The 11,772-nt window shown below is 37.9% G+C and overlaps 1 protein-coding gene across 1 annotated transcript; it reads right to left on the bottom strand.

Moving 5' to 3' along the window:
* mocos (molybdenum cofactor sulfurase) lies at nucleotides 1-10,973 on the bottom strand. The gene is made up of 15 exons (XM_053502818.1): nucleotides 10,708-10,973; nucleotides 9,359-9,448; nucleotides 9,193-9,259; nucleotides 7,654-8,304; nucleotides 7,476-7,552; nucleotides 7,193-7,392; nucleotides 6,902-7,018; nucleotides 3,655-4,050; nucleotides 3,287-3,449; nucleotides 3,060-3,144; nucleotides 2,651-2,775; nucleotides 2,084-2,180; nucleotides 1,802-1,943; nucleotides 1,546-1,650; nucleotides 1-1,188 (listed from the first exon to the last, which is right to left on the bottom strand). The coding sequence occupies exons 1-15, from the start codon at nucleotides 10,832-10,834 to the stop codon at nucleotides 1,090-1,092; spliced, it is 2,541 nt and encodes an 846-aa protein (XP_053358793.1). The 5' UTR covers nucleotides 10,835-10,973; the 3' UTR covers nucleotides 1-1,089.
* Between the last annotated feature and the right edge of the window lie 799 nt (nucleotides 10,974-11,772).

The following is an 11,772-nucleotide window of genomic DNA, read 5'->3' as shown; positions in this document are numbered from 1 at the left end:
TGATTTACTGTAACAGGCTGCAAAGATACAATTTTTCCCTCTTATCTGTTCCAAGCACTTATTTGTGCGGTTTAACAAACAAAAACATTAATCTGATACTGGTCACTTACTGGGACTGGACTCTGATGAGAGTTCAGAAACCCTAGAGAATTATTCCTCAAGACTACATCTGCCTCAATCCTTTTTCACAGTACTCTATATGCTTGCCCATATCACATGGTCGGCTATTAAACACAATCTTGTACCTCAACTACTGTATCGCGATAGAATACAGATTGTAGCAATCCCAAAAAAATCCAAAGGATAACCTGGCAGACCACAATAACATACTTATTCCCACAGTAGGATATTATTACATGGTTTATTAGCAACATTTTCTTATGCCAAATGAACTGACAGCAATAGACATAATAATTCTTATTTACATTAAAATACCAGTTCTCTATGCAGAACTAACTGTGTTAATCAGAGTATAATAACTGTGCCTTGTTTTATTATTATTATTATTTCTTTTAGTTGTTTTGAACAGATGTGATGGGTTGAGATGCTGTAGTGGTTAGTACTGTGATAAATTGGACCAAGTCTCCTGGGATAGGCCCCAGGCTTCCTGCAACCCTATACAGAATAAGCAGTATGGAGAATGACTGAGTGAGTGGGAGTGTGTGCAAGTGAAGGGTTGATGTTTACTTCTCCCCTCAGTTTAAACGACACTAATGCCATCAGCATGTTTTAGACAACAACAGCAGCACGAAACATTCATTAACATGCATTAAAAGATTTGCATAATGTACTTAGCAGCGATAATCCATTAGAGAGTTTAGAATCAATAACAATTATTTTATCTCTGTGTGTTCTAGGTTCAGAAAAAGCACTCTCACTCTTACTATTGTAGTCTTTGGGGAAAAGCACTGCATTAGATTTTGCACAATTTTGTAGGAGCCAGACCTTGCTGTGTTAAGGATGGTAAAAATCATCATAAATTCACTTTGCATGGTTTTATTGTCAGTAAAATACAGTTTTACAGTCACAAAATTATACAGCAACAGATGAAGCCTAAGTTTTATACACAGACCTCAAGTTTTCTAAAAGTCAGCTGTCATTTTCAACTGTTAAATGGGAGCCAACAGATAAAGTAGGATATATACTGGATCTCTGTAAAAGGTGATTCAAGTATACTCCAAATGTGATCTGTTAATTAGAACGAAAAAAAAAACCCATAAAACTTGTTAGTTTGTTGATATTGTTGTTGAAAAAAGAGGGTTTAAACTAGGACAATAATTTTTTTTATTAAATAATAAAATGTACTGTATTTGTATACTTTATACACATCAGTTAACATCTGCATGACTGAATAAGGCATTTCACAATTTAAAAGAAAAAACAACAACTTTTTTTCATGTAGCAGAGTAAAACTGAACTATACTATCTATAGTTAGAGTATGCTAGTATTTACATCAATGTGACAATAATGTACCAGAATTCCACCTCGTTCGCTACTCATATTAACAGTCTCACTCCCTTGGAAAAGTTATAATTTGCACTAACCTTTCCACTCCGGCAATCAGACAGAGATCTGAGAGGCTCTTGCGATTTAGCACCAGAAGTCTGATCTATTCCAATCATCTGGCAGCGACTACACTTGCCTGCCACCTTCAACACACCAGTAAGAGATGATTAATGGGGTGTATTTGGATGTACACTTGATGTCAGATACTCTATATAACACTTTGAATGAAACTCTTTCAAAACTCGCCTGCATGTGCTCATAAAACATCTGGTTATTTTAAAGATTTTGGCAAACCTGAAAATGTGTGCCTCCTATTTTTACACTTCTCCAATCATCTTCTTCAAACGGCTCTGAGCCTGAGATAACGAGATTCGCCCGAAAACGATTGATGAGTTGCAGTATGTCGAAAGAGGTGCAATTATCTGAGCTGTCATGCCTGCAACAAGCCAAAGTGTAAGAGAACTAACACAGGATTCAGGCTTTAACCAACTCAATATATAATCAGACCAAATCGTGGAATGGCAAGATGTACTGTACATATAAATGAATGCTGATGTAAAAGGTAGCAATCAATACCTGTTAATGATTCGGTTGAGCAAAAAAGCCACACTGGCTCTGTTTATTAGCAAAAACTGAGCCTCATTCACCAGAGAGAGTTCGGGAAGGCAGGGCGCTACAGAGCACAAATCACACATACTAGCATACAGTTTTGCAGATTTACATTATGTTTACATGATTGCTTAAATACACACATTAAATCCAGACTAATAATCCAATTGATCAGGTTTAGATGTGTTCATTAATTCTGTGTTGTGTATCAATATTGTACGTGACACAGGGCTCTATGCTCATGTACCATGGCTGACACTTTAAATTGACAAAAAATTTATTACATTACCTAAGTGATGTATGCGGTGCTGAAGTACTATTGACTTTAGTGATATATGATAAATTTTGTCTATTTTATGCTTTTTATTTGAATAATGGAACAACCAGTGTGCTGTTTATGTACTGCCTTATTGTTGGAAAGAATGTTTTTATCCCACATCACCTGCATGAAATTTTTACTAAAACACACAATCCCTGCTACACTGATAATGTACTGGTTAATATGTTGTGCTTGTGCTATGCTGAGTGCTGTACCTTTTCCTGTGCCCATTTTCATATCCCGGACAAAGCTGGGACTCTGTCTGATGAGACAACAAGGTTTTTCCAGGAATTTAGACAGCCAAACTGATACTTCTTCTCCACAGTCGACAGTCTGTACCCTGACACCCAACAGATAAGCGTATTGGTTATTCTATTACTGGCCTTCAGAAACACAGTAACGTTTCATTTTAGAAATAAGAACTCCTGAGATGGAGCAGTAGCCTCCTGTGTTGGAGTCAGGTCGGCTCAGATTGAAGAGTATTCCATCAAAGAAAGTCTCCATCATTGCAAACTACAGTATAAAGCATTTTAGTGTTGCAATATGTAATAGTGATGAATTTAATGGATAAACCTATCTTATGAATCGAATGAAATCAAATTAAAATGTAAGTATTAGACTCACCTGTCACCACAGACTTTGCTTTGACATGTTCGAGGCCCATGCTTTTCTTTACTGATCTCCAGAGGAAGAGTAATCGGCTCCATACCTATTCTTTCAATAGTAAAACTCACTTTTTAGTTCCTTTCAACTTTAATTTCCCAAAACATGCATCTTAACTGCTTTAAAAGGCATTCAAACTGCAAGATTTGCTTGTTAAGTACGACCAACACTGGGAAACTTTCACTGACCTGAGGCTTGCAAGCACAGTGTCTTAGAGGTTAGGCAGATCTGTGGATGGATGAGACATAGTTTGGGTTCTCTTTTTTGACTCAGACATACTCCATTCTCATTCACCACCATCCACATGCGGTCGTACAAGAGCCCCTGAGGCCCTAAAGGCCATTCTGTCACCTGTAGAGTTCCACACAACAGGATCAAGGTTTCTTGATCAGACTTGCCAAAGACATGTATTGACTTACAAACAGAGAAGTATATCCAAAAAAGAAATGATATTAAATACTTTTGCTGCAGAATGCAGTGCAATAAATAATACTGTAATAAAATATATTAATTGGATGCATGAGTTTAATAAAAAATAGCTTGATGCTTAATTTACCTCAAATGCAGCACATGACTTTATGGGATATATGTAAATATTGCTCAGTTTATAAGCATCTGTACTGTTCTTATTCTTCTTTGAAACAGTTTCATGTGATGAGGTCTTGGTGACATGAGCAGGAGAAATATTTAGGCCATTCACCACAGGCACAGGTCGCTCGATCGGTAATGAGGTCAGCTCATTTGAATATGAGGTATCTGCCATTCCAGCTGTTTTTAACCTTGATAGTCTCTTTTGGTCTAGTCTTAGTGGTTTTTCCACAAAGCAGTCAACAATAAACTTAAATAAACACTGACAGTCTTCGAACGTTGACATATACCCAAAGGATATGCGGACAGATCCTGTTGGACGTCCATCAATCAGGTCAATGTTGTCTCCACAAATATGGCCAGCCTTTAAAATTAATACAACACAGCTTTTAAATACAGCAAGGTTATTTTTCTACATTTAATAAACAGATTTAAGCCTATTTCCTGCATTGCCAAACTGTTTGTGAGTTATTTAGTGCTGAATTGTTTTAAATTATAAATCTTGATAGTTCCTGTGATGTCACATACTGTAATCTCCCACGAATTGGCTAAACATTAGCTATCAAATGCCACATTTAACTTGATTACAATGCTATCACATATAATATTGCTGCGAACCAGTCAAACATCAAGACGAACATCACAAACTCCACAAACGACAAACTCAGTTGTCTAGGATTTACCTACAAAGTACAAAATCATTGAAAGCTTTGACAATTCACAGCAAATCGACAAAGCTTTCAATAATTTTTTACCTAATAACATGATACCTGTGACTACAGATAGCCCATCAGATTATCAGAGATAAAACACTTGCACCATGTCAGAGATAAAACACTTGCACCACGGTACAATAGTCATACTCACGCCCTTAAGAGCGCAACCCGTAACCTCGAGCGGAAGTGGAGAAAAACCAAATTAGTTTAGAATTGCATATAAAGATAGTATGTGCAGCTATAGAAAGGCTCCAAAAGCTGCTAGGGCCAAACATCTGAGCCGAATGAGAGCAAGAAACCAAAACAATCCCAGGTTCTTATTTAGTACAGTGGCTCGCCTAACAAAACCTATGATACCTGCAGAAAGTATCCCATCCCACTTTCTGGACTTCTTCAATGAAAAAAATCTATAATATTAGGAGGAAAATAACGGAGGTTCAAACTCTAATAGCATCTCATGATCCAGTCCAGTCTAAAGCTTCACATTTAGATTTTCAGTGCTTTACAGGTATAGGACAGGAAGAGCTGTATAAACTTATCACCTTGCCTAAGTCAACAACGTGCTTGTTAGATTCAATCCCCAACAGATTTTTAAAAGAAGTGAGGCATACGGTTGGAGAGCCGGTTCTATGCGTTACTAATTATCCATTATATCTAGGTTATGTCCCTAAACCATTCAAGTTGGCAGTTATTAAGCCTCTTCTTTAAAAATCTAATTTAGACCGGAATGAAATAACAAATTACAGTCCGATGTCAAACTTTCCATTTATATAAAAAATATTAGAAAAGGTAGTATCAGCTCAAATATGCACATTCTTGCAGGAAAACAATATCCTCGAAGAATTTCAGTCAGGTTTCAGGCCCCATCATAGTACAAAAACTGCACTAGTTAAGATTGCGAATGACTTGTTTTTAGCTTCAGACCAAGGCTGCATCTCAATACTAGTCTTTCTTGATCTTAGTGCTACATTCATGACCTCCAGAGTGGACTATCGTAATGCATTACCAGGTGGTTGTCCTGCATCCTTAATAAACAAGCTACAGTTATTCCAAAATGGAGCCGCCAGGGTTTTAACTAGATCAAGAAAATATGATCATATAACACCTATATTATCATCCCTGCACTGGGTACCTGTTCAGCTTAGAATTAATTACAAAACAGTATAACTTACATGCAAGGCTTTAAATGGTTTAGCTCCCACATATCTAGCCAGTCACACATTACAATCCACCACGTTCCTTTACAGTAGATCACAAAACTCCTGACTTCTGGTAGTTCCCAAAATATCAAAATCTACAAAAGGGAGTAGGGCTTTTTCATATTTAGCTCCAAAGCTTTGAAATAGTCTTCCAGACAGTGTTCGGGGCTCAGACATATTTTCCCAGTTTAAAAGTAGACTCAAGACGCATCTCTTCATCTAATTCATAACCTCATACTCCAGTACCTCTATTCTGAATGGCAACTACGCTAATTCTTTCCACCTGTTCTCTATTTTTCTACTCATCCTAAGGCATCTGCAGATTGTGCCAGCTTCAGTAGACAAAGGGCAACCCTGCAAGGATCCTGAGGCATCCAGAGAAGGACCAGTTCCAGCTGGATTCTGCTTTATGATGGTTGGAGCTACACATCCTGCTCCTGTGCTTCCAGTGACCCGGACCCCATCTGCCCTCTGCACCTGCTGACTCATCCCTGTGCTGAACTGGACTTTATGTTAATTTAAATAACTTATGTTATGTTATATTGAACTTTCAGCTGCATAATACACATGATATTACATAATTTCCTCATTTCCCAAATGAGAACAGGTTCCCTGTTGAGTCTGGTTCCTCTCAAGGTTTCTTCCTATTGTCGTCCCTGGGAGTTTTTCCTTGCCACTGTCGCTTTCACCCTTGGCTTACTCATCAGGGACATCTTATTATTATCTAGACCCATGTTTCTCACACATTTTACTTTTCAAATTTTATTTTCATTTTTGTGAAGCTGCTTTGAGACAATGACCATTTTTAAAAGGGCTATATAAATAAAAATGAATTGAATTGAAATACAGCAAGTATGAACCTGCCTTTGCACTTTCATACTAAATGTCACCATACAACGTGCAATTTCCAGCACAACATACATTTTACTAGTTCAGTATACAGGGTTGAATTTTGCCATTTCAGTGGCTAAACAGGGGATTCTGCATTTCTTGAACTATATGATGCATTGCAAAGATGCACAAACCAACTATGAAATCTATGAACCAACTACGAAATGCTACAATCCATCTTCAAACAATTTACAAAATGCTGTTATTTTTTTCAGTCTGTGACAGCATTGCAAATTCTCAAGTCTGGTGGCTATATTGTAATTTCTCTCTAACTGAAGCAAGGTGTATAAAACTCTTAGATCTCTTGGACTTAGCTTAAAAAGTGCAGAGTGGACTATATGCAAAATGAATGTGATTGAAGAAACATTTAATTTTTTTTATACTGCATGCATAAAAAGATCACATTCACCTGTAGGTTACTCTTCACCTCTTGGTTACTGATGCCTAGATATGCCTGGCAGGCACCTGTGTTACAGAAACAGCCTGTGCGCAAATGGATGTTGAACAGACAGGCCATTTTGTCCACCTGAGGGTAAAACAAGAGTTGCTTTTTGATCACAAGGCTTAAATTAACTGATTAATGTGCCCTTTTCAGGAAAGCAGTTGAAAATTCTGATTCTTGAGAAATTATTTTTTTTAATGCAAAGTTGTTAGAAGTCAGCACTCTTAGAGAATGTGTTCTGTTTTATAGAAGTTTGACCTGGTAATATCCAATCACTTGGCCACAGGAGTCCAGCAAGTTAAAGTTGAGGATTGCTCCCTGATCTGTTGCATTTTCAAACTCACTGTCACAATAGATCTGAGCCACAGGCTGTGCATTGCTGTGGCACAGGCAAGACAGTATGAGGTAGGTGTAACGAGCTAGGCCAAATGTGTGATGCTGTATGTTCATCATGTTTCCTGGGAATAATACAAATATAAATAGTTTGTTTTAAGTAAAACTGTATTGTTTGTTCAAAAGAATAAAGAAGTAAATTTCATACCGGTCAGTCTGTGCAGAGCATCAAACCCATGGTGTAGGGAAATAATATCAAGGAAAGAAATGGTTCCATCTTCAAATCTAAATATACCACAACACAGAGGAATATTAAGTTACAAATTACTAACAGGTCAATATAATGTTTTCAAGCGTAGAAAAGTGAGTTTTGTAGTGCAGAGTACCTGCTAATTATGTCTGATTTGGGCACAAAGTAATCTTCTCCCACCAGATAAGCTGCTGCAGTCCCTCCACCGAAATACGCCTTTTTCAACAGCCCTGCTGCTTCATTCCTCACCAGCAAGGCTCCAAGCCCAGTGGGGAATCCAAACATTTTATAGAAAGAGATGGGCACAAAGTCAGCTGGGTGTTGTTTCAGGTCCAGTGGTGAGCATCCAATGAAACCAGAAGCATCCAGCAGAACAAACCATCGACCTTTGTGCTCGCACGCTGGGTAGAGGTGCTGACACTGAATCCCTCTCACATAGCTCAGTGGATATTTACGGCCAGAAAAATTGCTCTGAGCAGGATAACAGAAAAGATGTGCCACCAAGCATTCATCTTCTGTGCTCGTCGTGACTTGACTAGTTTTGGATCTTGCTTCTATTTCCTGAGGAAGGACAGACATTGTTCCCACTCCTTGAGGTCTGGTTATCCCCCGAATGCCCACTACTGATGTGTGATTGTCCGTGAGGTAGCAGAATTGACTTCCTGAATGTTTATCAGAATGAGGCATCCAAGGGAAAGAGTCAGCCACTAATTTAATAGCTGCAGTGCAGCCAGGAGTGAATATGACCGAGTATTCCTCAGGGCTGGTGTTAAAGTGCTCCAGTATCCTAAAAGGATAAAAAAAAAATACTATTAACAGATAAATATTGGAGAAGTAATGACCTAACATACCAATTTAACATATCAGTTTATTATTTTATGCACAAGGATTCATTTATCATTTAGTCATAGTATTTGCATCATGAGGCTGTCAACTCACAATATTACATAATATTTTAAAGTCTTGTACAAAAAAAATGTAAATAACATTTTGTGTTTTTAAATGAAATTGACTGAAGAAGCTGGGATATTTTTTGATGAGAATTCCCAGAAGGTTGAGCGAAAAAACAGCCCCCCTTGTGTTGTTGTGTTGTAAGATACATGAAAAATATTCTTTCACAATTTATTCGGAATTACTCTTTGTAACATTTTAATTAAGAATTGTATGTTAATTGTGTTTGTTAAACAGTTTATGTAAACAGTGTAAATCTCATTTCTGTAATTTGCAAAAACATAAAAAACACTACCAGTCATATTATCCATCACGAGACAACTACCTCGACTCAGTTGTTAATGTTTAAACTTGTTGACTGACTTGTCTAGTCTGTCGACTTACATGCCTGAACCATTGCCTGAAGCACAACTTTAATTTCCGATTTGTCCTTTGCCCTAAACCTGTATCCAAAACCTGCCCATGCCTGATAAACTGGCATTACACTGAGACATTTTAAACACAACAATGAATTTCGTGATCAATGACAGCTTTGCTAATATAACTGTATTATTGTACATCCAGTATATTTTAGAGTGGTATGTGTAGGTTGTGTACATGATGAAGTGCTACACATACAATTTAAGGCATGGGGGTTATTGTGGAACCAAGAAATGCCTCAGTGGTGGTACACACTGTAAAATATTAATTAAAAAAATCCAGTGACAAGTGAGAAATAGACTACCTGTATCTGACCCTCTCCACTGTATCATGTGTCAGCTTACTGCTGGGATTGAGACTGTGAGGGTTACCTAAAACAAATGATTAGCTTTAGTAACACACTCATATCTAGACCCTACTGTAGATCAGGGCATTTGATTTAAGAGTAAAAAAAAAAAAAAAATACTAACCGTACACATTCCTGGATAGATCTTCATAAAATGCCTTGACCTGGGATTCAGCAAATAAAGTTGCCCCCGCATGATCAAGGTAGGTAATATCTGTGTGAGGAATATCAAATGAACAGTAGTTATAATAGCTTTAATTATTCAAAAACATATAAAATAGTTATATCAATTTAATTTGTACTGTATTTTAAGTATGCCTATCATTGCAAACATTTATTTATTTTCCATACTGCTTATCTTGTGTAGGTTTGTGTTGGCCTGGAGCCTACCCAAGGGAGGACAGCCTGGATGGGGTGCTAACCCATCGTAGAGCACAGGCGCATAAACCCACTCACACACACATACACACAAACACACAGTAGGAAATTTAGAAACACCAGTCAGCCTACAACACATCTAATTGGAGTGAAACCGGAGAACCAGGAGGAAACACACCAAGCACAGTGAGAACTCCCCACAAACAGCCCGGAGGTGAGATTCAAACCTTTGAGGCAACAGTGCTAACCAACAAGTCACCTCCTAAAAATAATATTGATGTGAGTAATAATATTGATTAATACTGTGTGAAGAGACTGGGTTGAAACAGTGCAAAATTTCGTAATAATAATAATAATAATAATAATAAATAAATAAATAAATAAATAAAAAGTACATAAATTAATTAACTATTTGGATCTGTTTCGTCTGTATTGTGCTATGCTAAGCTGCGGAAGCACACTGAGTAACATGGCTTGTGCTGCGTCCTGGTCCACACACTGTGCGGATTAATCTCATGCCTGTGACTGAGAGTCGATACTGCACACACTCAGGGATAAAGAGAGAAATAATGGCCGCACCGTGTGTATTGTAGTGTGCATGTTAGGACACGAGCCAGTTATTCTGTACTTACGAGTGTACGCTCTGTAGTCAGTGTTACAGAAGCGTAATGACGTTAAACAAAAAAAAGTTTCATGCCTAAAGTAGGGCGTCGTGGTGTTTAACATGATTTTCTATCCCGGCGCTGTAAAATACAGGTTTCTCAGGGCGACTCACGACAGTAATTTAGGACCAGACTATCTTTCTTTCTCTGTTTTTAACCGTAAGGAAATTACTGCGTAAAAAAGTTTAAGCAAGTTTCTCGTATCTGTTTCTTGCGCGCTGACCAGCAGAGGGCGCGACGCTCCACACAAACACACACCATAAACAACACGCCAGTTATGAAACACAACTTAATAATAGCGTGCGCTTTCTCTCTGTGTGTGTGTTTAACCTTTTTGTCAGTTAATAAAAACAACTTTCACAAGAAAAAGCATTACCAGAGAAACCTTTTTTGTTGCCTCCAGTCGAAGGCATGTGTGTGCAGGTTACTGTACCTCTGATCCTGGAGAACTCGCGGCGGATGAGCTCCTGCTGCTCAAACCCGAAACTGTAATAAGGCCAGATTTCCTTAAAGCTCTCAAACGTGCACAGGCGGCTAAATTCACTCGAAGGCGCCTCCATTATGTCAAAATGTCAGCCTCTTTGACAGCCAGTCTGTCGCTGACATTTTGTCTGAGGTAAATGAACTTTTCTGACGGGCTGCAGCTGAAGTCCTAAGTCCACATCTGAGCGGAGAAAACAAGGCGAAGCCACAACTGGGTGTGTGACTCAGCTGCAATGGGACTGACTGACTTTTCAGATTTTAAGATTGCTGTAAGATTATTACACATAAACATGTCCTACTCTAATAAACCAAGGGTTATACTGTGTTTTTCAGCCAAATTCCCCAATAACTCTAAACTGAATTCTATCAGTAAAGATTTATTAAATTAATGATCCAATAATACACTTAGTGGTTAGCACTGTTGCCTTGTATCTCCCGGGTCCAGGTTCGATTCCCATCTCGGGGTCTGTGTGCATGTTCTCTCCGTGCTTGGTGGGTTTCCTCCGGGTACTCCAGTTTCCTCCCACGGTCCAAAATCATGCAGATTAATGCATTAGTGGCGTTCCCAATTTGCTCGACGTGTGTGAATCTTGACCAGGGCTCCTACCATGGTCGTAAAAATGGGAAATCAGTCAAAACACGGTATTGGTAGTGAACACCATTTATCATCATACTTAATGCTTAATTCATCTTCTGATCAATGCTTTTGTTAATATGCATACACATATATATTTTTATCAGATAAAAAGAAACACATCTGCTAAATACAATATTATGTTCTTTTATGTAGTGTCCGTGCCTTTTGGAATTAAAATAATTCAATATTCTTAATTGCCGTTCAGATGAAACTCAAAAGACATACTGTAAACCTGAAAAGGTGTATTATTCTAAAATGCTAAATTATTAAGATATTGCAACATGGATTTGACATGATTACGGACACTACGAGACAGTATAACACTTAAAAATAGGGCCTTTTTTGGGGGGCACATATAAAATCATATCTCCGAGTTAG

This window comes from Clarias gariepinus, chromosome 8 (genome assembly GCF_024256425.1).
Source record: "Clarias gariepinus isolate MV-2021 ecotype Netherlands chromosome 8, CGAR_prim_01v2, whole genome shotgun sequence".
NCBI classification, from domain to species: Eukaryota; Metazoa; Chordata; class Actinopteri; order Siluriformes; family Clariidae; genus Clarias; species Clarias gariepinus.
Note: the sequence above shows the minus strand (reverse complement) of the source record. Positions and strands in the feature narration are given on the sequence as shown.

Coding starts and splice junctions, on each gene's coding strand:
- mocos (XM_053502818.1), bottom strand. CDS start 10,834: ATGGAGGCGCCTTCGAGTGAATTTAGCCGCCTGTGCACGTTTGAGAGC. Junction 2,181..2,650: donor GAAAATGGGCACAGGAAAAG/GTACAGCACTCA, acceptor TGTGCTCTGTAG/CGCCCTGCCTTCCCGAACTC. Junction 1,189..1,545: donor CTGATTGCCGGAGTGGAAAG/GTTAGTGCAAAT, acceptor TCTAATTAACAG/ATCACATTTGGAGTATACTT.